This window comes from Schistocerca cancellata, chromosome 1 (genome assembly GCF_023864275.1).
Source record: "Schistocerca cancellata isolate TAMUIC-IGC-003103 chromosome 1, iqSchCanc2.1, whole genome shotgun sequence".
In the NCBI taxonomy this organism is placed as follows: domain Eukaryota; kingdom Metazoa; phylum Arthropoda; class Insecta; order Orthoptera; family Acrididae; genus Schistocerca; species Schistocerca cancellata.
In genome coordinates this window covers 377,989,320-378,011,558 of record NC_064626.1, presented here as the reverse complement: position 1 = coordinate 378,011,558, position 22,239 = coordinate 377,989,320, and the positions used below count along the sequence as shown (strand labels likewise).

The following is a 22,239-nucleotide window of genomic DNA, read 5'->3' as shown; positions in this document are numbered from 1 at the left end:
TTGGCGCCGGTGGCAACACCTACAACGTGCTGACGTGAGGAAAGTTTTCAAGTGATTTCTCATGCACAAACAACAGTTGACCAGCATTGCCTGGTGAAACATTGTTGTGATGCCTCGTGTAAGGAGGAGAAATGCGTACCATCACATTTCCGACTTTGATAAAGATCGGATTGTAGCCTATTGCGATTGTGGTTTATCGTATCGCGACATTGCTACTCAGGTTAGTAGAGATCCAATGACTGTTAGCAGAATATGGAATCGGTGGATTCAGGAGGGTAATACGGAACGCTGTGCTGGATCCCAATGGCCTCGTGTCACTAGCAGTCGAGATGACAGGCATCTTACCTGCATGGCTGTAATGGATTGTGCAGTCACGTCTTGATCCCTGAGTCAACAGATGGGGACGTTTGCAAGACGACAACCATCTGCACGAACAGTTCGATGACATTTGCAGCAGCATGGACTATGAGCTCAGAGACCATGGCTGCGGTTACCCTTGACGCTGCATCACAGACAGGAGCGCCTGCGATGGTGTACTCAACGATGAACGTGGGTGCACGAATGGCAAAACATCATTTTTTTGGATGATCCAGGTTCTGTTTACAGCATCATGATGGTTCCATTCGTGTTTGGCGACATCGCAGTGAATGTACAATGGAAGCGTGTATTCATCATCGGCATACTGGCGTATCACCTGGCGTTATGGTATGGGGTGCCATTGGTTACACGTCTCGGTCACCTCTTGTTTGCATTGACGACACTTTGGACAGTAGACATTACACTTCAGATGTGTTACGACTGCAACTGGCTCTTCACAATACACCAGTCACTGCTCTTCATGAACTGTGGTATCGAAGCTGCATGGGCAGCTGTATCTGTACATTGCATGGGCAGCTGTATCTGTACACGCCATCCGAGCTCTTATTACGGCCAGAGGTGGTTGTTCTGGTTACTGATTTCTCAGGATCTAGGCACCCAAATTGTGTGTGAATTTAATCACATGTCAGTTCTAGTATAATGTATTTGTCCAATGAATACCCGTTTATATTCTGCATTTTTCTTGGTGTAGCAATTTTAATGGCCAGTAGTGTATTAAAGCTTAGTTCGTAATACCACAAGTAAAACTATACATTTTCAGCCCAATGATGGCCAGAAATGTAGAAAAAGCGCTATGGGGTGTGAAAGTCAGGCTGTGTGTGAAAGAGTGATACGCCATGCACGCTGAAGAAACTACATATGCCTCAATTGATTTCTCTTCAATCATCCATTGAGCAGTAAATATGTGTATGGTATTCAGAGAAGAAAAGAAAATCTAGGAACCAAATATGACTTAAGCAAGCATCATACACTGAACCGAAATCGCTGCAACCCCTAATCTTTGCAACAGTGTTTGCTGCAGCACTCATGGAAAAAGAGTAGGTGCATCCACATATCACTAATTGATTCTAACACAAAAATTTGCTGCATGTTGATGAGGCTAAACAGTTATTAACGTGTTGTGGAAATCTACAGCAACCTGTCCCAGGGATCAAGCTGTTGAAAGCTGTACTGTGTCAGAAGAGCTGTGTATTCCTTTTTTTATTTTTTGTGGTCATCTATCTTCGACTGGTTTGATGTGACCTGCCATGACTTTCTATTCTATGCCAACATCTTCATTTCAGAGCAGCAGTGGACCTAATGTGTTGAATTAGTAGTTGGATATATTCCAATCTCTCTCCTCCCCTTACAGTTTTTATCTTCTGTAACACCCTCTGACACTATGGAAGTTATTCATAGAGATCTCAATAGATTTCCTATCAGTCTGTCCCTTCTTCTTGTTAGTATTCTGCATAAGTTCCTTTTCTCTCTGATTCTACTAAGGTCTTCCTCATTTGTTACCTTATCAGTCCACATAATTTTTGACATTCTTCTGTAGCACCACATGCAAACACTTCAATTCTCTTTTTTGCTGATTTTCCTACAATCCATGGGTCATTTCCATACAATGCCGTGATCCAAATATACATTCTCTGAAATTTCTTCCTCAAATAAGGCTAATATTTGATACTAGTAGATTTCTTTTGCCTGAAAGTGACTATTGCCCATAATTGTTATGTTTTCATCACCCTTTACATACTATATTAACTGTTCAATGTCCTCACACACTTTTTCTGTCCTTTCAACCTTAACTTGTGATGTTTACATTAATATTTGAACGGGAAGAAACCCTAATAACTGGTGCTGTGGGACATACCCTCTGACATGCATCTGATGGTGGTTTCAGAGTACAGATATAGATATTGTTGTTGGTGTTGATTTGCTTTTGATTCTGACGAGAAGAATCCTATCACTGTAACATTCACAGTAACTCACTCTCTACCCCACCTTCCTATTCATGACAAACTCTACTCCCATTACAACATATGCTACTGCTAGTGATATGGCCCTATTCTTGTCTGACCAGAAATCCATATTTTCCTTCTATTTCAACTCACTGATCCACATGATTTATAGACTGAATCTCTGAATTTTCGTTTCCAGGTTTTCTAGCTTTCCAGCCACATTCAAACTTCTGACAGTCTACACTCTGACTCATAATATGTTGTCCTTTTATTGGTTATTCAAACTTCTTCTCATAGTTACCTCTCCCTTGGCAGATCCAAATGGGAGACTGGAATCTTTTGCCGATGGGGAGATCATCATGACATTTTTTTAAAAATTACAGGCCACATAATCTGTGGATACAAATAATGTGTCTTTCATGCAGTGGTCCTGTATTCATATGGTGATTCCTCTTCAGAAATGTCTGTGATGTTCTTTCAGAGCTATTTGAGCAGGAGGCTGGTGTGCCTCAGCAATATGTTTGAAGCATTACAGTTTCCTATAGCATTCAGTGGTATTATGGACACAGTTAAGTCTCCTGTTCACAGTTTATTGTTTGTGGACTTTATAGATTCTGTTATTCCTCTATCAGTCATTCATTCATCATGATCTGTACATCCACCAAGATGAGGAACCTTCAGGGATGTGGTACAGGTCAAGGTATACAATATAAAAAGACTAGGAAATCGTAGAAACTTGGCCTCTATACTGCATGAACAATAAACTTATCACTATATTCCCTAAAGTTATTTATGCTTGTGACATACAACCTAAAAATCATCAGCTGCAACAAATGATAAGATGATTGGAGGAAAGGGCAAATAAAACAAATTTTAAATTTTCTTCAGAGAAATGTGCTTGTGTTGATTTTAATTGTTCCTTTCGCCCTTTTAACCTACCTATTCTTGATATGAGTTACACTTTTCTCAATTTTAAAACTTTTCTGGGTCTCTCATTTGATGACAGATTGACATGGTTACCACACCTGAAGAATATACCTAAAGGTATTAAATGTATTAAAATGCCAATGCCACAGTTTGTGGGAGCAAATTGAATATTTTTATTCCCCAAATGATTTGCAAGTGTCCCATCAGATAGTGTTGTAAAAAATGCACAATATTTCCATTAGACACTTGCTTGTCATCTTCAGATGATTACTAATGCATTGCTGTTGTGGTTCACCAATTTATGCACTGACTTTCTAGAAAAGCCCGGGCACCAAGGGATGGGGACTATATCATCATCATAAATGAATTGTGGAGAAAATCAATATCTAGAGTCCCTGCTGAAGAAACGGTCCATGGTCTTTGCATGCACGGCATGGGACAAGCACAGCTGCAAGTTGTAGACTCAGCATATGCACATGAGCAGAGTGTTGGTGCCCAGCTTAAGTGTCCTGAATTTGATGCAGACTCATTGTATTCATATACTTGCAGCTGACAATGCTTTAGTGCCACCAGTGCTGGTTCCCAAGTTTTATAAGCTAAACTTGTATGTCTATTAACAAAGTCATTATTTACACATATTTCAACTGCTTCTTTAATGATAGAGTCCCAGTATATGGAGGCAGACAAAAGAATCTTGGTCTTTCCATAGTTCATGCCCTGTCCCGTGTCAGGACAGTGTTCACCAATAACAGATTTATCCAGCTGATCTAATATGATGTGTCATCTATGTTCATCACATCTATCTTTAACAGTATGACACATCTGGCCAATGTAAGCCTTCCCATACCAGCATGGGATTTTATATATTCATTGTTTCATTAGACATAGGTGGTCTTACCAGTAAATGGAACCTAGCATTGTTTGCACTTATGTTGGAGGGTGGAAGACAACTCCTGGCATTTTGACAGGTGACCATCCTATCATTTTCCAGGCAGAACTGTAGGAAGTAAGCATTGTGCAGGTGAGTTTAAAATCTTGGTCTGCAGGGCAATTCTGGAGAGAGAGAGAGAGAGAGAGAGAGAGAGAGAGAGAGAGAGAGAGAGACTGTTGGCACTAGTGTTTACTGTGTGTGTGTGTGTGTGTGTGTGTGTGTGTGTGTGTGTGTGTGTGTGTGTGTGTTTTCTCTCAGAACTGCTCTGCAAATGGAGGATTTCAATTCACCTTGACAGTGCTTACTTTCTGTAGTTTCACCTTAAAAATGACAGTGTTGTTGCCTGTTGAAATATTGGCAGTTGTCAACAAAGTGACCCGCTGGCCTTCCCATAAGTTTTATGAATGTTTTGAATCTATGTACCAGAGTACCCATTCTGGAGAAACACAAAGTGGAGATGGCTAAGCTCTGCTGATAAGTTCTGTGGATCTGACATAGCTCTAGCCATATGAACCAGATTGTTTTATAATACTGCGTTGGGACAGTGGATGACAGCTCACAGCTCTTAGATACAGATTGGTGCATGCTGGTGTGCAAAACACATTGTGGTCCAAGGAACACTCTTCTTTTTTATGAACAATGATGTCCAGATAGGAGAGGTCTCTCTTTTTATCCACTTTCATGATGAAGCAGATGTTTGGATGGATGGAGTTACGATGTTTCAAAAATGAAGGAAATGTTGTTGTTCCATGAGGCCATACCACACTGGTTTTGTCCACATATTTCCAAAAGCACATAGGTTTCAAAGCCACTGACAAAGTGCCTTGTCCTTAAAATCTTCAATAAAAAGCTTGGTTACTATGGGAGACAGGAGGCTAGCCACAACAACACTGTCCATTTGCTCAAAATATTGTTCATTAAATAAAAGTTATGTTGAGGTAAGCAAATGTTTGAAAACATGTAAGGTGCCCCTCCCCATGACTTGTAATGAATCCACCAGAGGCACTCTTGTGGACAGAAAGACCACATTAGAACTCACTAATACATTGGTTGGTTTGAGACGCAGATTCTTCAGTTATATAAAATATTCTGAATTTCAAATATGATGTTCAAATTTTGCTACCAAAGGGCTCAAAAGGGAGGCCAGGTTTTGATAGGTAGTCAGTTTATGTTTCAGCTGTCTCATCATATCTTAAACTGTTAATGCTGTCACCATGAAGGAATTAGGCTGGCAATAGTGCTTATAAACTAGTCTGATATCCAGCCTGTGTGTTGAGGCTGGTGAGCTACCATTTGTCTTCTGAGGGCAGATCCTCATGATGAGAAATGTGAGCAGGATATTCTCAACCCCGTAGCCACCAGCATCTCATACCGTTGCTGCTTGCCTTCCAATGGAGCAAATATTCATAAACAGGATGTGAGCAAAGAGGCCATTTGAGATTTCTATGAAGGAGGACCTAGTAGCACTTAATGCAGACCATATTATTGTGCTTTATTAATGTTAGACTCATTCACTACCCTGGCTAATATGGAGACCCAGAAAAATTGTCAGTGTTCAGAAAAAATTGTACCAGAGAGTATGTTTTTAAACCCACATTTCACAGAATTTTTCTGGCCAGTGCAGCGATGTTATAGTTTACAGTGAATGTTCTCAGCAGGGAAATTCCACTGGCTGTGCTGTGTTTTTTCTTGAATATGTCCTCAGAATTACCTAATATATTCACAGTGTGTGATGCTGAATCACCTGCACAAACACCCTAAGTGCCCTTTGGGCTATCCGTTGTATATACCCAGCAGAGAAACATGTCCAGATGACCCACAACTCCATTTGCCTTCTACAGAGGCAGGGAAGTGAGGTGTCATTCTGCTGGGTACCAGACAAGGGAATTCATGGTAAAGAAGCAGCAAATGAAGAAAGTAAGGATGTCTGCATGGAAAATACAGTTTCTCAATGTGCTGCTCCCATAAATGGAGTTGTCTTATTGCTGAAACAAAGGATCTTGATCTTTGGGAGGAAGAGTGACTGTGGTTGAGGAACAATGAGCTGCAATCAGTGATACAGACAACATGGCCTTGGGATTCATCCTCATGATGAGGAGAGAGAAAGTAATTGTCTTGCATCTGTGGGTAGGGCACTTACTGTCTTCTTCACCCAGTAAGAGGACCCACCAATGTGCAGTGCTTATGGTGTACAGACATCTGTTCACCACATTTTAACAACAGGACATGTTTTATATCAACATATGAGGGCTGTAATCAACTTACTACATGATCTGTCCTCTAGTTTAGGTTACAATAAAACAAATGTCATTCTTGTTTCAAGGATACAGGATACTTTTCTGGCTCAATATTATGTAAAAATCAACACCTATTTCTTTCAGGCACTGTTTATAATGAATATGTTTTACAGATTTTTTGTTGGTATCAGGTAATGCAGAACACTTTCTAAACAAATTAGAAGTATTTTGAATATTTTTGAACCTGAAGAAATTGATCCAAAGAAATTGATGCATTTTTTTTCCAAAATGCTTCCTCAACTTGAGGCACCATTTACTCCAATGTTACACATTTGAAGGAGACCAAATTTTTACCAGATATTCATGACATGATGGCTGAGGTACTAGACCTATTTAATTCCACCTATTATCTGTATTACAAGGATAAAAAACATTGCATCTTACATTTTAATTTTTATAATTTTTTTCCTAATAAAAGTGTTATTTTTTCCATGATGTAGTTGATTCTGCAATAAAGCTTAAGTCTACCACATAAGTATGGACTATTGCAAGTTACAGGAAACAATTAGAGCAATGCCTTATAAACTTCAGGAAACATTTATTTGTACATGCATTCTGAAAAATACAACTTCCAGGAAATTGTGAATGAAGATATGAATCTGATTAAACTGTGCCTCAGAACATTCCTGAAGCATAGTCTTCATCCTGCAGCATTTCATCATTTTCAAGCTTCCTCTTGGCATTCCTTTTAGCACTTTTTGCTTCTTTAGTAACCTGAATAGTGAACCTTTCAGCTTCTTCCACTCATTGTCTGTCACAGGCAAGCAATTGATGTTCCATATTAGAGCCACATTTTATGCTTAAATTTCTCAGGATTTCCAACCTTCCTACCACTCCGTCATTGAAACATATCACTACATCTCGTACACCAACGTTTAATGTATTTAGTCCTACAAAAGCATTCTTGGGTAATCTTTGCCATATGCAATGGTTGGAACTTTCATTTGTATTCTGCCCCCATGAAGACATGTACTAAGCAAAACAGGGTCACTCAGGTCTCTAAAAATTGATTTTATTTCATTCATAACAGGCCCAGGAAGAGAATGCTTATGATGGTATATCTGACCACTTCCTTTTGCTTTTTGGTAACCACACCAAGAATCTACTTCTTTAGGGTGAAGTCCATGAACAGGGTGGTCATCTGTCGACAACTTATGAAAGTAAGTGTCCTATACAGCTTTTCTGATTGCTGTAACATCATTCAGAGATGCAGTTCATCTAATGGCTAGTCCATAATAACTCTGAAGAAGGTCTATTTCAGTTTCTGTCAGTCTGTCATGGCCAGTCAGAAATTTTCCACCAGATAGCAACTTTCCTTTCATTTCTCTTCGTAGCTTCCTCAATCTAGGACCCATCCTCTTTTGCACATGCCCACAACACTCCAGTTTTGTTACCAAGGTATCACCATAAACATTGAACTCATTAATTTTATTGAAAGCCTTAGAGTCCCCTTCACCTAGGTACTTTGTATATCTAATGTTATAAATGGGCACCAACCTCTGAAATATTTTTAGAGTTCCATCACACTCCATACCTCCACTGTAACCATCATAATTCTTAGAACACTTATGTTCAATATGTCCTTCAGTGTTACCATGGCAGGTGTAGCAGTACTTAGATAAGCACTCAACATCAACAACTTTTCCATTCTCCAGAGAAGTAGCACTTAAAACATCATTTTAGGAACAATGTCCTTGATGTTGCCATGTCCCATCAAGTGCTACAGCAATGTCCCTGGTTCCACTAATATTTGCAGTTTCCTCTACTGCATGTTTCATAGATGCTTTAGACACAACAATCAAGGCACCTAAAAGTATTTTTATGTACTTGCTGAACCTACTGGAAGGAGGAAGAAGGTCCATCAAACCACAAAACGTTTGAGCAGCCTTTGTTCCTTTTCCTATTGCATGCATTGCATACACTAACTTTGAATTCACATCATATGAGTTATGCACAATGTTCTAAGTCATTTTCGAGCTAAATTTATTGCAGGATCTACACAGAACAACTAATTTTGATGCTAAACCATTCCTGCTAGTTTGTTGTTCAGTTATTTCCATACAGCCTACACCATCACATTGTTTACATTTCGCCACTTCCTTTATCAAAGAAGATAAGGTGCCCACATCAACAACAACAAATCCACTACAAACAGCGTCATTGTTAACACAAAAATTTGAATCACCAGGAGGCATGCCATGTGAGAGTTTCTTCCCTGAAGAACTGATACTCAGCTTACTTTCAACAGTGTGGCTTTGTGAACTGGTTACCACGGAATTTCCTTTTATTGAATTTCTTGCTGCATGGCATAGTTCACATTTATTACACACTAAAGGAAATGTACTTCCCCAAATATATGTAGCAAAAGTAAATACTAGCAAAGATAATCATTTACAGACACTAGAAACCTGCACTGTTACCAACATACAATGTATCATACGTATAATTGCTGGAAACAGAAAGTTCACAGTTCTTTCCGAAATAATACTGGTTTCTGTAACAGAAATAAAGGGGTCTTGGCAGCATACATGAGCGTAACTTTAAAATTTGGCATATATAGATCATTTTCAATTTAAAACCCTATAATGTATGTATCAATTTAATCTGGAAAGACTATAGAATTTAATAAAATCATAAATTTTTTTTGATTTTTCCACCATTTATAACTACCCCGTATCCTTAAGATTCTGTGTAAAATGTGACCTCCTACATATCCTATTAGCCAGGAGATCTTTGTGTTTTTTCATAATGGCTGGTTTGTTCTGCTTTTTGTAAGTGATCATCTAGTCATGCTTCCCTGCTGTCTTTTACAGTGAAGCTATTTCATTGGCCAAGAAGACATGAAGGGAATAAGGGTTTCATGCCAGAAGAAAAGACTACTTCATGAAATATGTAACTCAAAAAATTCCTCACCTGTAGTCTGCGCATACTATAAAAAATACTCCAAAATATTAAGAAAAGTAATAAAAGCAGCAAAAATAATGCATAATGATGATATCATTTATAATTCAGCTAATAAATCAAAGGCTATGTGGAGTGTTATAAAAAAAGAATGTGGAGAATACAGACAACCTTGGAAAAATATAACACTATCACATAAAAATAAAAAAGTAACAAACCCCTTAGAAGTAGCTAACACATTTAACAACTTTTTCACAGGTGTTGCTGAAAATATGTTACAATCAAACTTTAAGAGCATCCAGGCAAATGAATATAAAATAAGTACATGTAGAGGATCAATGTACATCAGTTCTGTTTCACAAGATGAAGTAGCTAAAGCAATAAAAGGACTAAAAAATTCCAAATCGGCAGGTATTGATGGTATACCTGCAACAATGTTAAAGAAGAGCGCATCAAACCTAATTGAAGTACTCACACATTTATGCGACTGCTCACTTCAGGCAGGCACTTTCCCTGGTGTGTTAAAAACATCAAAAGTTATTCCTGTATATAAAAAAGGGGATAAAGACAATGTAAATAACTACAGACCCATCACAATTTCCTCCTGCATCTCTAAAGTACTGGAAAAAGTTATGTATGAGAAACTTATGAAATTTATAAATAAAAACAGAATCCTATGTAATGAACAACATGGATTCAGAAATAAGAGGTCAACGACAACTGCTGTCTATGAGTGCATCAATTCCATCCTAAACCTGATGGACAAAAAACAGGAAACAATAGGAGTCTTTATTGACTTGTCAAAATCTTTTGACATGGTGGACCATAAAATTCTGCTATCAAAGCTAGAAAGATATGGTATTCGAGGTCTGTCCAACAAGTGGATCAGTTCCTTCCTGACAAATCGTATGCAGGCAGTGTGCGTCAAGCACACAAATATTGAACTAAAAACTGTATCTAATCACTTATCTGACTATAAACAAATAAAATGTGGTGTACCTCAAGGATCCGTGTTGGGACCCCTTCTGTTTCTTCTGTACATAAATGATCTAAGCTTAAATATTGATGCACACAAATCAATCATATTTGCAGATGACACCACGATTCTACTAAAAGGAGACGACGATGAACAGTTACAGCAGACAGTAAACATGGTAACGAAACAACTTAGCAGCTGGGCACAGAGTAATCAGCTTGTAATAAACAGTAAGAAAACCGTTGCTCTAAAATTCCACAATGTTCCTAACAAGGACATGTTTATCCCATCAGTCTCTATCAATGACGAACCAGTTGGTAACAGTACTGAAACCAAATTCTTAGGACTTTGGCTGCAGAGTAACATCAGATGGAATAAGCATATTGAATGTCTCAATGCAGAACTGAGCAAAACATGTTATCTTCTTTGTTCATTAAAATCATGCTGTAGTGAGAAAACAGTATTGAATGCATATCATGCGTACTTTCATTCTCGTCTTAGATATGGGGTCACCTTCTGGGGAAACTCTAAAATAGCTAATAGCACTTTTAAACTACAAAAAAGGGCCATTAGAATCTTGTTTGGGTGCAAGCCTAGAGACTCTTGTAAACCCCTGTTTAAGAAATCTGGTATTCCCCCATTACCGTGTGTATACATTATGGAAACCCTTTTGTTCTTTAAATTAAATGTAATAGGCAAGGACCAGAGGCTACAAAAAAACTGTGATATACATGAGCACTTTACCAGACAAAACAGGAACTTACATATGACTCAAATCAGCACAGCACTGTGCCAAAAAGGTACTTTTCACATGGGAGTTAAGCTTTATAACAAACTTCCTGAAAACATAAAAGCTATCACTGAGGTCAATACATTTGGAAAATCTCTAAAGTCATATTTACAGCATCACTGCTTTTATTCCATTGAAGAATATTTAAATTTATGAAATGTGTTATATAAATACTTGTGTGTAAAGTGTATTATTGTAAGCTTAAATATGTATGCCTTGAAATTACTTTCAGCCTGTATATTTATAACTTGACTTGTCCAATGTCTTATGCATAAGCTGCTATGTAGACAACAGAACCAATAAAATACAATCTACAATCTACAATCTTTGATTGGTTATGCAGATCCATTTCGTATTGCTTAATGGATGGCCCTCCCTGCCGCAGGATGTTTACTACATATCATCATCATCATCATCAACATCATTGTTGTCTTTGTCATATAGTGATGTTTGCATGGTTTTATATGATGACTACATCACCTCTGTGGCATACTTTTAGGGAACTGATGATGTAAGACAATATTTAATTGTGCATACATCTTTACAAAAGTTTTAATGACTTACTCTCACCAAAATAAGTAGAGATTGGTGCTTGTTGTGACTGTCTGCCTAGTGGTAACACATTATGAAAACATTATTCAATCATTATTGAGGAAGAGAAATAATTTATAGCTGGTTTAATAGGCCAAAAGTATGTTTTATTCAGCTTAAAATTTAAAATGTGACTTGTTACATATCACATAGTTAACACCACATAGTTCACACAAAATTTACATGTTATGGATTTGTATCACGAATACAGAAAATGACAGACAAGTAGTTTTAATACGGAATGGGTACAAATTCTTTTGTGTAAAGAGGTATACAGAGTAAAACCTTAATGTCTATTTAATACAAATCTTTTTGTAGTTATTCAAAATCCACGAGTTACTCAACATGGAATACAAGGATTGTATCTGAGAATCTTCTGTGATGAAAAGACATCAATCCATCTAAAACTTTGCACTACGCTTACTCTAATTTGAAGAGTAGTTTTGCACTGCAGTGACGATTTTATAATTAAAAGAGCAGAGTGTAGGGTGCATTCACAGTCTGTACAAAGCAAATACGATTATCATTGTAGGTGAAAAAAAGAGAGAGAAAAATATGCACAAGATGTACACCATATAAAAGACAGCTTGAAACAGAACTGTCATTTGTGACTGAATGAGAAAAGACAAGTGACTGTCTTGAGTCCAATAGCTACAGTACAAAAAGTTACTCACAGGAAGGTATTTACAGTTATTTCTTTTCAGTCAGTTTGTGGGAACAGAATTGAAGATAACTGACATTATTTACAGTACTGGACGTGTTTCAGTTATTAAATATTGTTACCATAGTGTCTTTTGTTTTCTTAAATGTACTGACTAACACACAATGCCTTTTGTTATTGTTGTGTGCCAAGCATTTGGCTTCTGTTTGAGTAATCTGCTCTGCTTCATCTGCTCTGGAGCCTCACGAATTGAATCAATTCCATACTTTTTTTGCTGTTAGAACAAAAATAATATTTTTATTCCATCACTGTAACAATGATTGGTATAGAACTCTGTCACTATTTAAAATTCCAATGATGAAAAAATACTGCCACCAATTACAGTTTCATCAAATGAATGATTTATTTAACTGTAAATAGCTTTGGACATATCTTCAAATTGTGAGATTCTTTTCATGATCTAATCCATTATTTTAGAAGGAGAATTCTTTTGAGAGTCTGTAGCTAATGAAGTAGTCCATAACTACACTTTATTTTTGTTGTACTTATTCACTTTTTTGTGACAAGTTCAGGGGTTGCATCCCAGTTCTCAGGCACTCATTCATGTACACAGCCAAGCTGTTACAGTAACCTGGAATCTGACATCATCACTGAGGTCAATGATTCCAGCATTGATCTTTTGTCACATTGACAATGTCAGATTCCAACTTAACAGATCTGCTGCATAGGGGTTAGTGTTGTACCTTGACAGTAGTGTGCATTGGAACACGATGTTTCCTGGTTGTAATTTCAAAACAGTGAGGGCACTGGCACATTTGCCAGCAGATCTGACTAGCTCACTAGGGGACTAGCTCACCCTGTTCTTCTAAATGGTCAGTCAGTCAAAAATTCCTGTGCCTGTATTTTTTTATTTTTTTATTTTTTTAGCTCTTCTGTGGTTTTACTTCTATTTTAATCCCAGGTGTACCATGTTTCACTATTTTTCCCTTGTCTTATGGAGTGTGATATAGAGTGAATGAATGGTCAATGCATGTGAGGTTAGAGTGAGCAAGTGATTGTGTGAACATTTTCAGCCCTTTTATCAACATTCATTTCTTTTAATATTCACAAGGGCACTGATAATCTCACTGCTGAGTGCCCATAAACACCAAAAACATACATACTCAATCTAGTGACCTACTTTAGAATCACACTAGAGACTACCACAAGCAGTTTCTGGCACTTTTTACTGTTTTAGTCATCAAGGGACATGAGGTTGTGTTTTGTGCAACATTTGTAAATATTTTTAGTTCAACATATTTAAGTGACTGTGTAATATATTAAAGTTATGTGGAGGATATTGGTTATTATTCAGTTACACGGTTTTGTGGCGAGTAAAACTCTACATATTTTTAGAACTAGTTATATAATGTGTGTGCAGTTGAGCCATGTATCATTGGTTGTGCAACATCTTGTACCATGTAACAGGAGGTGGTCTTCTACCATGGAACATGTGACATTTAAAAATGAACTGATTTTTTTAGTGTATCAACAATTTTACCAGTCTTGAGAATGTAAACTTGTGCTTGTTTTCCTTAGCTTCTGTTTCAAAATGTGTGTAACTTTTAGTTGGTAATTGATGATACTTCTACTTAATTTGATTTCACTTATTGATTAGTGGTTTTTAGCAGAGTAGTAATGTAACAGATAGACTCTTTAATATGGTGTTGACAAGAATTTCTCAAGTGCAAAACTTTTATATTTCATTATTTGTTCTGAGGTACATGGCCATGCTGTATCTTGGAAAATATTTTCACATTTGGAAATTCACTTTTGTAGTAATTTTTGTAATTTTGGAAAAGACTGCAGCATATGGAAAGTGAATGCTATCACCTACAAATGGAATAAGAAAATATGTTAAAGTTCAATTACAGGGCTGACTAGAGGGAACGATCTGAAAAGTGTTCCATGGTGCAACATTCTCCCCTACACAAACGAGTGTTGAAGAACGAGACTGTGCCCCTGAAAATAGTCCCAAAAAACTGAAACATAAATAAAATGAAAATAAAGTGTAGCTGTGGGACATCAGTTTTTGAAATAAATGACAAACTTTCCTTGTGTAAATTAAATACTGGTATACTTTGTCATGGGATTTTTCCTAAAATTAAATGAAATGTCTTCTGTGTACCATGTTGACTTACAAGTAGACTTGTGTACACCCAAGTTTGCCAGCCCTGCAGATCTGCAGATTGTATTCTGTACTGTTTTCGAAAACACACCTATAGCATTTTTGAAAAAAAAAATCTTTTCCTCTGAGTGATAAATAATGTGCATGTTGAATGAAAAGTGTATGCTGCCATCTGAAGTTGAGCTTAGGCCCGAAACTGGAGACGAGTATATAAATTCTTCATTCGAGTAAAGTACGACTGACTTCAGTGTTGTTTTCTCACAGTTCTGTTTTTGTTTAGTATCCTGTTGTACATTTGTCACTAGTGCACAAACGGATCCACTTGTTTCTGTCCTGAAACCAAATGTGGGTCAGTGCTGCCCTTGTCCTCGAGCACATATTTTCTTGATCGGGCCTCTCTTCGCAGTAAGTCTGGCGATCGATTTGGGTGTTGCGTTTCTGCTGGAAACTATGTCACAGGGAGGAGAAAACGTGAACCAGCAACTTGTTGTTTACAGAGTACAATTGTTTGTCACTCGGTTCAGAGGAGAGGCTGACAAGAAGTAAGCAACTTGTGCGCCGGGGGATCGCGCTATCGGGAGTTCGGCACTGTGGAGGGGCGCTGTGGCCTAGACACTAGCGCGGCCGGCTTCCATCTTGTAGCCCTTGACGGCGACGCAGTTGCAGAGTCCACGCCACAGGCTGCGCGCTTTGGAAGGCCTGTGGTCGGAGCTGCCGGCGGCACCGTTGGCCGTCGCTGCCGCCGCCGCCGCGGTCGCCGTGGTGGTGGTAGTGGTGGTGGGGGGCGTGGGCCCCCCGTGGGGGCGCACCTTGTCTCCCGCGCTGTCCGCCGCCGCCCCGCAGCCGCCGCCCCCGGCCACCGCCCCCGGTCCGCGCCGGCCGCCGCAGCCGCGGATCGCCGCCCCCTCGCCGCCCCACGGCCACCGCAGCGTGCGCAACAACGTCGCGCGGAAGTCCTCCGAGAAGAGGCAGTAGATGTAGAAGGTGAGCGAGTAGTTGGTCACCTCCAGCAGGTTGGCGACGGCGCGGAACACCTGGTACGGGAAGCGGCTCAGGTTGCCTTGCGACAGTGTCACGTTCAGGATCACCATGGGCGACACGCACACCTGCAACACCGTAGTCGAGCCCCATCTTAACGTATTTGACGGCAATATTACAGCAAGTTATTTTTTTTTTTTCAAGAGAACTTGCAATGGGAGGTTTTGCCTTTTCTTGTTTAGTCTTGTATTTCACATGTTATAAATATTCTGCTGATGATGATGAGTCCCATACTTCTTTACAGAGCGTAGGGGAACGACGCGGGAGACCCGCGCCGCCTTAGTAGGCAATGTCCTAGTGGAGGTGGTTTTCCATTGCCTTGAATGATGATGATGAAGACGACACAATAACACCCAGTCATCTCGAGGCAGGAAAAATCCCTGACCCCGCCGGGAATCGAACCCGGGACCACGTGCTCGGGAAGCGAGAACGCTACCGCGAGACCACGAGCAATAGAAACAGTGATCTAGTTAGAAAGCCCTCAAGATTTTACTAAAAATTGAGAACGGTGAAGTAATTTTTAGGGATCCGTGCCTCAATCTATAAAAACGGAACCCTTTTAGGATCGCTCTGTTGATTAGCTTGGGGTCTAGGTTTGCAACAACAGATATAATTGCGTGAAAGTAATCAGGGCAATTAAGATGTACTTAATTGGTGATTTGAGGGAAAACTGAAATATTTTACGAACAACTGCTGCTAGTTGTGCAAATGAACTGTCTGTATACATAATTAAGCGTAATTAAGTTTGTGCGGAACCCTCAGTGCGCAACTCCTACTCGCACCTGGCCTAATTTTTTTATATTATGCGGGAGACTATTGCAAATTAGTATAGCACCTTTTGTAACGAAAATTTGAAAAGCGTATGTCCTTACTGACTGGACGTGGAACTTCCCTTTTTGGTCAAATTTTTAAGCAGAACGGAAACAAGGCTTTAGAAATCGCTCAATGTATTTTTGTCCGACTGTTATGAACCCTTCTTATCAGGGACGAGCAGATGTATCACTACCAAATTTATGTCACGTACAGATATTAAGGTCCATGGACCCTTGGCGGTATAAAAATTTTAAGCTTCGAAGTTAATTCAATCAAAAGATGTGGCCATTTATGTCACATATTTTGGTACTCGAAAACCTACTCATTAAAACCTGTAGGATGCTTTCCGTTCTCTCATAATCATCAAATTTGGCAAGAAGCAAGGTTTCACAGTGTAAGCAAAGGAAAAAATCCGGAAATTGTTAATGTCTAAATATATCGCACGAAAAAATATGTCTTTATCCTTCGTCATCCGATTTCAAACTTGAAATTAAAACATTCTCGAAAGTTCTGGAATCCCTGTGACATATCTGGCCAGTATCAATGTCGTTAACAGGCAAAAATCGTCGATATCCTCGAATTCCGGAATGGATGTACTGTGCTCAAGTCCTACTCGCACCCGGCCAATTTTTTTTATATTACGCTGGAGACTATTGAGAATTAGTATAGTACTTTTTGTAACGGAAATTTGAAAAGCGTATGTCCTTATTGACTGCACGTGGAGCTTCCCTTTTTGGTCAAATTTTTAATCAGAGCGGAAACAAGACTGCAGAAATTGCTCAAAGTATTTTTGTCCGAATTTTGATAGCGAAACAAAGAGTGTGAAATGGCAAATGGGGTACCGAACTGATCAAAGCGAGGTATAGTTTTGCACATAGACACCTTAAGAGCAATCGCGGTAATTAAGAAACAATTAGTGGTTCGAAGGAAAATTACGCAATGAATTTTTGTCCGAATTTTCATACCCATACAAATGTAGGGAAGTGGGCGATGGGATATGAAATTGACCAGCGTGGGGTCCAGGTTTGCAATAACAGATATAATTGCTTGAAAGTAATCAAGGCAATTAAGATGTAATTAATTGGTGATTTGAGGGAAAACTGAAATATTTTACGAACAACTGCTGCTAGTTGTGCAAATGAACTGTTAAAAATTTCTTCTCTTCAAAGACGGCTATTTGGCGCACAAAAAGTAACGTTATTGTGATAGTTCGCTATCAAAAATTTTTAAAATAAAAATTAGAAAACGGTCAAATGTTTTATGAAAAGATTTTTTAAAAGTATGAAGTAAAATATGCTAGAGAAACATTTTGCGCGTCTTTGAATGATGCTCGAACCCTTGTACAGCTAATGAGGTGCCTATTGAGGATTTAAAGTTCAGTGTTGAACTTAGAATTTCAGAATCTCAAAGAGTACTAGAGGATATTTGTTTGATGGATTATGTGGGCCGTGGAGTCTCCTGTTGTGTGGCATCGTAGAAATGCGCGTTGAATGTTTCTCTGTTCTATTCCATTCCTTACCTTCAGACAAATCATGTCAAAAAATATTTGACCTTTTTTTCCCCTTCTATCATGTTCATGGATATTGAAGTTTTTGTTAATGTATACTGCAGATTGAAAAACACGTCTCGCATGCGGACGAGGGAGGAAATGTACGTTTTAATAGAGCTAAGATAGCAATTTTACGCACGTCCATTTCTGTAAACAAGCTGTGTGATTTGCGAGTCAGATACAGCTGACAACTTCTCGCAAATCACTGTCAGGAGCACTTTTCGTATGATGCAGCACCAACCATGATGGAAACCACTTATAGTGTATTTCACGATGAGCTCACGTTCCGTGTGGGTATGGCTTTACGCTGCAGTGATTATCGAAGAAATAGTTTTCGTACTGTACAACAAACCAATCAAGAGCGTACCAAGGATCTGAGTTAGGATTTGGGGTAGGGGATTAAATTATTGTGCGCTTTTGACACAGCTCAGTGAGCCTTGAGCAGCCGCTGGTGAAGTATCAGTGCAGCAGCAGTGCAGTAGCGAGTCGGATATTTAGCTTTCATATTTGTTTTGTAGTTTGATTCTTAATTTCTTTCCTAGTGTTTGTGCGCTTGCAAATTTAATTACATAAAATCCTTGCGTATTCTCGTATTTGAGAGGACTAATATTGCTTATTGATAGCCGTAGAGTGTAAATTCGCGGAGTCGTTGGATATTAGCAGTAGGATAGATAGGATGTGTGCGTGCTGTGTGCAGGCGCAGGAGGAACTGGCCGCGGTTAGCAGCTGAGCGTGCTGTTGGCCACGGTCAGCCGCCTTCAGGATGCTACCTCGAGGTGCAGCGACGGCGGAGGGTCTGGCGCGTCGCTTGAGGCACCCCAGGTGTCGCTTGCTGCGTCCGCTGACTCAGCCACCGAGGCACCTTCTGGTGTACCCGGTGCGTTGGGGCCGCCCTCACCTCAGGGAGAGTGGCGGACTGCAACGCGTTCGCTTCGCTCGAGGCGGAGGGCCAATGAGGAGGCTGGCCGGCTGGCCTCGCCCGTTCATCCTGTCAGTAGGCAGGTGGCTGCTCCTTCAGCAGGGCCCGAGCAGGCACACGGGGGCAAAGGCTTGCTGGTTATTGGGAGCTCCAACGTTAGGCGGGTGATGGAGCCCCTCAGGGAAATAGCGTACAGGGCTGGAAAGAAATCCAACTTGCACTCGGTTTGTCTGCCGGGGGGCCTCATCAAAGATGTGGAGGCGGCCTTGACTGCGGCTATCGAGCGTACGGGGTGCAGTCGTCTGCAAGTAGTTGCTCACGTCGGCACCAATGATGCCTGTCGCTTGGGTTCTGAAGCGATCCTCAGTTCGTACAGGCGGCTGGCGGATATGATGAAGACCGCTGGCCTCACACGCGGGGTGCAAGCAGAGCTCTCTATTTGCACCATCGTTCCAAGAGTGGATCGGGGTCCTTTGGTTTGGAGCCGAGTGGAGGGTCTCAACCAGAGGCTTCGTCGACTCTGTGACGGTCTTGGCTGCAGATTTCTAGACTTGCGCTATTGGGTGGGGAATTGTAGGACGCCCCTAGATAGGTCAGTGGTGCACTACACAAAGGAAGCGGCTACTTGGGTAGCAGAGTACTTGTGGTGTGCACATGGTTTTTTTAGGCTAGGCAGTAGTGCGAGGTGTCCTGATGAACACTCACCAGTCGACTTGCAGGCAGGGAAATCAGGACGCGCTCAGTATAAAGACACTTCAGCTATCGAGATATTAGCAGTAAATTTTCTGAGTGTTCAGATTAAAGTTCTTGAATTTACTGCCCTCCAGGAAGTGTGTGGCGCGCAAATTATTCTCGGGACTGAGACCTGGCTGAACCCTGAGATAGGAAGTTCTGAAATATTTAGTGAGGGTTGGAACGTGTATCGGAAAGACAAATTAGATATTGTAGGAAGTGGTGTCTTCATTGCAGTTGACAAAAATATGGTGTCTACTGAGGTCGAAGTAGAGTGTGATTGTGAAGTTATCTGGACACGTTTAACAGGGCTCGGGGAAATAAAGTAAATTGTGGGGTGTTGTTACCGGCTACCAGGTTCCACTGTGACAGTTCTAGAATCATTCAAAGGGAGTTTACATTCTGTATCACAGAAGTACCCGGATCATGCTATATTAGTCGGAGGCGACTTCAACCTACCTAGTATAGACTGTGATGTCTATGGATTAATTACAGGTGGTACAGACAAGCCGTCGTGTGAATTACTTTTGAACACATTATCCGAAAACCGTCTTGAGCAGCTAAATCGACAGCCAACGCGTAATGGAAATATTTTAGATCTGGTAGCCACGAACAGACCAGACCTCATCGACGGTGTCAGTGTTGAGACAGGGATTAGTGATCATGATGTGTTGTCATTACGACTATGGTTACGAAAGTTAAAAAGTCAGTCAAGAAGGCTAGGAGAGTATTCTTACTAGAAAGAGCGGATAAGCCGTTGTTAGCATCCCACCTAGTAAATGAATCGACTTCATTTACTTCCTGTACGATGGACGTGGAATAATTATGGGTAAATTTTAAACACATTGTAAATCACCCATTGGACAAGTATGTGCCAAAAAAGTGGGTTACAAACGGAAAAGACCCACCGTGGTTTAACAGCGCAATTCGGAGAATGCTCAGGAAGCAAAGGCAGTTGCAATCGTGGTACAAGTAAGATCGGGAGAATGAGGACAGGCAAAAGTTAGTACAAGTAAGATCGGGAGAATGAGGACAGGCAAAGTTAGTAGAGATTCGTGCTGCTGTAAAAAGAGCGATGCGCGAAGCATTCAATCACTACCACCGTCATACCTTAGCAAAAGATCTTGCTGGAAACCCAAGGAAATTCTGGTCTTACGTAAAATCGGTAAGCGGGTCGAAGGCTTCCATCCAGTCACTCACTGATCAGTGTGGCCTGGCAACGGAAGACAGCAAAACGAAAGCTGAAATTTTAAATTTAGCATTTGAGAAATCTTTCACGCAGGAGGATCGTACAAACATACCGCCGTTTGAGTCTCGTACAGATTCCCGTATGGAGGAAATAGTGGTAGACATCCCTGGGGTTGTGAAGCAGCCGAATGGGTTGAAAATAAATAAATCGCAAGGTCCTGATGGGATTCCAATTCGGCTTTACAGAGAGTAATCTACTGCATTGGCTCCTTACTTAGCTTGCATTTATCGCGAATCTCTTGCCCAACGTAAAGTCCCGAGCGACTGGAAAAAAGCGCAGGTGACGCCGGTATATAAGAAGGGTAGAAGGACGGATCCTCAAAGTTAGAGACCAATGTCCTTAACATCGGTTTGTTGCAGGATTCTCGAACATATTCTCAGTTCGAATATAATGAATTTCCATGAGACAGAGAAGTTGCTGTCCATGCATCAGCACGGCTTTAGAAAGCATCGCTCCTGCGAAACGCAACTCGCCCTTTTTTCCCATGATATCTTGTGAACCATGGATGAAGGGCATCAGACGGATGCCATATTCCTTGACTTCCGGAAAGCGTTTGACCCGGTGCCCCACTGCAGACTCCTAACTAACGTACGAGCATATGGGATTGGTTCCCAAGCATGTGAGTGGCTCGAAGACTTCTTAAGTAATACCGAGCGAGGTGGCGCAGTGGTTAGACACTGGACTCGCATTCGGGAGGACGACGGTTCAATCCCGCGTCCGGCCATCCTGATTTAGGTTTTCCGTGATTTCCCTAAATCGCTCTAGGCAAATGCCGGGATGGTTCCTTTCAAAGGGCACGGCCGACTTCCTTCCCCGTCCTTCCCTAGTCCGATGAGACCGATGACCTCGCTGTCTGGTCTCCTTCCCCAAACCAACCAACCAACCAACTTCTTAAGTAATAGAACCTAATACGTTGTCCGCGGTGGTGAGTGTTCATCGGAGGTGAGGGTATCATCTGGAGTGCCCCAGCGAAGTGTGGTAGGTCCGCTGTTGTTTTCCATCTACATAAATGATCTTTTGGATAGGGTGGATAGCAATGTGCGGCTGTTTGCTGATGATGCTGTGGTGTACGGGAAGGTGTCGTCGTTGAGTGACTGTAGAAGAATACAAGATGACTTGGACAGTATTTGTGATTGGTGTAAAGAATGGCAGCTAACTCTAAATATGAATAAATGTAAATTAATGCAGATGAATAGGAAAAAGAACCCTGTAATGTTTGAATACTCCACTAGTAGTGTAGCGCTTGACACAGTCACGTCGATTAAATATTTGGGCGTAACATTGCAGAGCGATATGAAGTGGGACAAGCATGTAATGGCAGTTGTGGGGAAGGCAGATAGTCGTCTTCGGTTCATTGGTAGAATTTTGGGAAGATGT

General features: G+C 40.4%; 1 protein-coding gene across 1 annotated transcript in view; it reads right to left on the bottom strand.

Moving 5' to 3' along the window:
• Positions 1 to 9,629: 9,629 nt before the first annotated feature.
• The window catches only part of LOC126177315 (probable G-protein coupled receptor AH9.1), a 91,290-nt gene continuing 78,680 nt past the window's right edge, over positions 9,630 to 22,239 (bottom strand). The window contains exons 5-7 of the mRNA XM_049924450.1: positions 15,473 to 15,668; positions 9,703 to 9,803; positions 9,630 to 9,641 (exon numbers count right to left, since the gene is read on the bottom strand). Coding sequence (XP_049780407.1) covers positions 9,630 to 9,641; positions 9,703 to 9,803; positions 15,473 to 15,668 — 309 coding nt within the window. The remainder of the gene's footprint in view (positions 9,642 to 9,702; positions 9,804 to 15,472; positions 15,669 to 22,239) is intronic.